At 45.2% G+C, this 4,855-nt stretch overlaps 1 protein-coding gene and 1 long non-coding RNA gene across 3 annotated transcripts in view; one reads left to right on the top strand and one right to left on the bottom strand.

The window, feature by feature from the left end:
• The first annotated feature begins 138 nt into the window (after positions 1-138).
• The window catches only part of PDHX (pyruvate dehydrogenase complex component X), a 64,652-nt gene continuing 59,935 nt past the window's right edge, over positions 139-4,855 (top strand). The window contains exon 1 of one of the 2 annotated variants that reach the window (XM_025452453.3): positions 139-398. In XM_025452453.3, coding sequence (XP_025308238.1) covers positions 239-398 — 160 coding nt within the window. In that variant the 5' untranslated portion in view covers positions 139-238. The remainder of the gene's footprint in view (positions 399-4,855) is intronic. The other variant, XM_049096395.1, reaches the window with a different exon arrangement.
• LOC112663466 (uncharacterized) overlaps positions 4,710-4,855 on the bottom strand; it is a 47,806-nt gene continuing 47,660 nt past the window's right edge. The window contains exon 4 of the long non-coding RNA XR_004806602.1: positions 4,710-4,854. This is a non-coding gene — a long non-coding RNA (uncharacterized LOC112663466). The remainder of the gene's footprint in view (position 4,855) is intronic.

Here is a 4,855-nt window from a genome sequence, read left to right as displayed (position 1 = left end):
AGCCCGGGGGCGGGGCAGACACGGCGGAAGGCGGGGCTCGGAGGGCCTCGCGGACCGGACATCCGGGCGGGGGGCGGGGCCAACGGGGTGGGGGCGGGACTAAGGGGGGCCTCGCGCCTCTGCAGGCACCGCCGGAGCCCGGGGGCGTGGCCAACATGACAGGGGGCGGGGCCTGGGAGGGCCTTGACGACTGGGCGATCAGGCTCCGCGGCGGGCAGCCCGCGACGCGGCCGGGAAGATGGCGGCCTCCTGGAGGCTGGGCTGTGACCCTCGGGGGCTGCGCTACCTCCTGGGCTTCGGCGGATGCCGGAGACTGGCGCTGGCGAGGGGCGCTTCTGGGTGGCCTCTCGGCCGCGGGGCCAGTTGGAGATGGCTTCACAGCACGCAGCGGCTGCGGGGTGAGTGGTCGGGGTCGCCCGTCTTCTGGGCAGCGGAGTAACGGGCCTGTGGGTCGGGGGCTCTTCGGTTCGGGGCCCAGCTGGGTGTGTGATGCCGGGGCCTCTTCTCGGGGACGGGGTCCGCGGGGCTTGGCCGCGGGGGAGCGGAGTCCGCCCCCGGGCCCCCGGTCGGAGGGCTTCTCGGTGACCTTGCCCCGGGGTGTGTGTGACCTGCGCCGCGCGGAGACGAAGCCCTAGGTGTGCTTTTCTTGTCGAGCCACTTCCCAGCCTCGCCTCCGGCCCCCCGAGAGCTGTCCCGCTGCCCGAGGTTGCTGGGGTTCGGAAGCCCCCGGGAGCCGCTCGTCGCGGTCCTCTGGGCCCGTTTCCATGGGGACGTCTTCCCTTCCAGGCCCCTCGGGTTGCCCCGGGCGACCACTCGCCGCCGACTTAATTTGCAGGTGCCCGCGGCGTCACCCGACAGGGGTCCGGAAGGATGCTTTAGGGAGAAGCGTGCGCCTGAAAGAGTGGAAATTTAGGAGGGGAAGTCATCATAGAAAATTGGCATTAAGTAACGACACGAACGCTATTAACAGAAGCCTTTTAGTATTTAACAGTATAGAATACCGGGCATCATCCTCATCCTCATTATTAGGCCATCATCGTCATTATTATTTTTTTATTTTTATTTTTATTTTCACATGTGGGCAGGGGATATGGCTGACATTTTTTGTGTCTGTGTGATGTATTACATGCCAACCATCCTGGCACTCCGCAGTACGAAAATTTTTTTTTTTTTTTATATATTTTATTTATTCATGAGAGACCCAGAGAGAGAGGCAGAGACACAGGCAGAGGAAGAAGCAGGCTCCATGCAGGGAGCCCCACGCAGGACTCGTTCCCGGGACCCCAGGATCACGCCCTGAGCTGAAGGCAAGACACTTTAACTGCTGAGCCACCCAGGCGTCCCCGCAGTACGAATTTTAATATAAAAAAAAAAAAAATCAGGTGCACTAGGCATGCCTTACATACTGTGAGCTACCTGAGGCTCAGAAAATAGATAGATAGATAGATAGATAGATAGATAAATATCAGTTACACAGAGTCGCATGGTGAGATGGGTGCCCTGAGATTTTAAGATTTGGTAATGGGAGCAATTTATTTCAGTTTCTTCAGCTTAATTTTTCATTAAAAAATATCTCTTGGAGTAGTAGTACTTTGACCGTGTGTAGAATTCCCTGTTATTGCCTTTCCCCATTTTATTAAATATTGAGCTTTCCTCCAGCTCCCAGATACTTGGTCCCTGGTGGAGCTCAGCCATCGTCATTTTACAACCTTTGGAGAGTCTTGATGTTTTTGTGTTGGTGCCTGATGGGCTACCCCTTGAGACTCACCACCTTAGAAAATCATGAAACGGTAAAAGCTCAGTGTTGGGAATAATTTAGGAAGAGTATTTTTTTTTATTCAAATTTTTATTTAAATTCTAGATAGTTAACCTATAGTGTAATATTGGTTTCAGGAGCAGAATTCAGTGAATTGTCATTTACGTATAACACCCAGCACTCATCATAACAAGTGTCCTTCTTAATACCCATCATCCATTTACCCCATCTTCTACCCACCTCCCTCCATCAACCCTCAGTTTGTTCTCTAGAGTCTCTTATGGTTTGTTTCCCTCTCTTTTTTTTTTTTTTTCATTCCAATGTGTTCATCCATTCTGATTCTTAAATTCCACATATGAATGAAATCATACGGTATTTATCTTTATAGAACTGACTTAATTCACTTAGCATAATACACTCTAGCTCCACCCGCATAGTTGCAAATGGCAAGATTTCTTTTTAATGGCTGAGTAATAATATTCCATGACATATATACATATATATATAAAACATCTTTATCCATTTGTCAGGCAGTGGATATTTGGGCTCTTTCCATGCTTTGGCTATTGTTGATTATTGTTGTTGTAAACATGAGTATGCATGCGCCCCTTCAAATCTGCATTTTTGTATCCTTTGGGTAAATACATAGTAGTGCAATTGCTGAGTCAGGGTAGTTCTATTTTTTTGACTTTTTGAGGAATCTCCATACTGTTTTCCAGAGTGGCTACCCCAATTTGCATTAACAAGAGTGCTCTTAACCTTGTTTGTAAAACAGATTCTTTAGAGAATCTTTGAATGCCTTAGACCCTCTCTACAGAAAAAGGGACAGACAAAAAAGTGTATGCAGTTTCAGGGGTTTTCTTTAGAACCAGTTTAAAGGAAAATGGAAACTCACTTAGGCAATCCTCATTTGAAGCATCATGACATTTTACCTCCTTTCCTGCACACCATGAGCAGCATATCTAACTCCGCCCGAATGTCATCTGCTAGAGGGAGGACACCATCCCAGGGGAGCCGTCTTAGTTTCCTAGTTCCTCCTCTCATGTATAAGAATCCTGGTGATTACATTGGGCCCACCAGGATTCTTTTCCCCATCTCAACACCTATTCTTTAAGCAACCTATTTCCTTCTTCAACCTTAATTCCCCCTTGCCACGTAACATAACATATTTACAAGTTCTGGATGTTAGGATGTGGGACATCTTCAGGGGTGCTGAGCGGGGACGCAAGGGTATTATTTTCCCTACCTCAGTAGCTGTTGTTGGTGTCGAAACATCCTGTTTCGTTTTGTGGGTTTTTTTCCCTAATGTGAATCCAAGTTTGTTTCCTGACTTTTCACGTACAGGTTTTTGTTTTGCCATGGTGAATACATGTGGCAGTCCTTGAGCTACTTGAATTACATGGTGTTGGCTCATTTTTCTCTGAGCTTGGTAGAAATTGTAGTTTCATAAAATGAAGCAACTATTTGGTAATCCGTAGACTATATGAATTAAGTGCACTTACTGAAAAAATTCTACTTTCATCCATCCATCCAGGATCTTAAAGTCTGCCCATGGGAGTCACCCTTGGAGTTTTGGTTTCCTTAAATGGTGTGTATTGGCAGCATTTTCATAAACAATGACCTATGCCCTGTACTTAGCACCATCTGTGAATTAGGAAGTGGACCCTCATCAGCCACCGCACCACATCTGCCAGCATCATGATCTTATACTTCCCAGCCTCCAGAACTGTAAGAAATAAATGTTGTATAATTATAAGCCACCAAGTATTTTGTTACCGCATTCTGAAGGGACTAAGACACTGGGCAATGGGGTCACTAACTCAGAGCACGTGTTCACAAGAAAGGTATACCACTGAATAAAATTTGATCTTTTCTGGCAAGAAAGAAGTTGGGGGAGAGGGTTTGACTGTAACAAATGGTACTGACCACTAAGGATGTACCATGTACCCTTCCTTCTCAGCACTTTACATGACAGCTTGTTTAGTCCTCCCAGCCACCAAAGCTGTGCTCTGATGATAGAACATAGAACAATTTCAGCCCAGTGCTGCCTGACACCGAAGCCTGTTTCCTCAATCCCAGTCTACCTCAGTGTCTGTGGTGGCTGAGCCATAGCCATCAGCAGAACAGTGTCAGCATGGTGAAGCTTTGTTCACCATGTATATATTCTATGTGAACAGCTTTTTTTTTTTTTTTAATGAAATGAAACATTTTAGTAACATGCATTATGAAATAGTATTTCAGTGATAGTTGTGATAATCTGATAATTGTAAGTTTTTAAGAACAGTTTAAATTCTGAACTGTGTATAAAGGGTGGTGGAACCATTTAAGAGAGTTAGAGCATGTGTTAATGCCCTCCCATCTGTAAGTTTCTAATTGATATACAGTTGACCTTGGAACAACATGGGGGTTAGAGGCATTGACCATGTATAATTTTCTACTGTAGATCTGTGGATAATTTTTGACTGCCCGAAAACTTAAGTACCAGTAGCCTACTGTTGACCAGAAGCCTTACTGAAAACATAAAATTGATGAAGATATATTTTGTATGTTATGTGTATCATATACTGTATTCTTATATACCTAACTTTTTCTTAAATTTTTTGGTTAGGCTATGTGGTTTGTCTCTGAGTTTTTTCAAATTATTGCAAATCTACAAAAAATTTCCCAATATACTTATTTTTTAAAAACCTGCAATTAAGTGGATCTGCAGAGCTCAAACACGTGTTGTTTGTGGGCCACCTATATTTGTAAGTGTGCCTTGTTGTCTTGAGCTTCATTTCATTTGCCTTTTCAGCAAAATGTGTAAACCCCCAAACTTAGGCATGTGTTGATTTTTTTTTTTTTTTTTTTTGCTAGACTCGAGTGGTGATTTCTTTTTGTCCTGTTCCAATATTGCAGAATAAATGGATTCAAGTAGAATTTTAATTTTATAATTTAATAGTGAGAAGACCGGTATTGGAAGCTGAAACCTCTTCTGTCGTGTTTGGTTTCTCACACTTAGAGGAAGTAGTTCTACACCATTGGCTACCGACAGTTCTGGCCAGCCTCCTTCCAGATGCACCATTGGATACTAAGTGTATGAAAGAATCAGCAAACTCC

Source organism: Canis lupus, chromosome 18 (assembly GCF_003254725.2).
Source record: "Canis lupus dingo isolate Sandy chromosome 18, ASM325472v2, whole genome shotgun sequence".
Classification (NCBI taxonomy): domain Eukaryota; kingdom Metazoa; phylum Chordata; class Mammalia; order Carnivora; family Canidae; genus Canis; species Canis lupus.
This window is presented reverse-complemented; position numbering and strand designations above follow the sequence as displayed.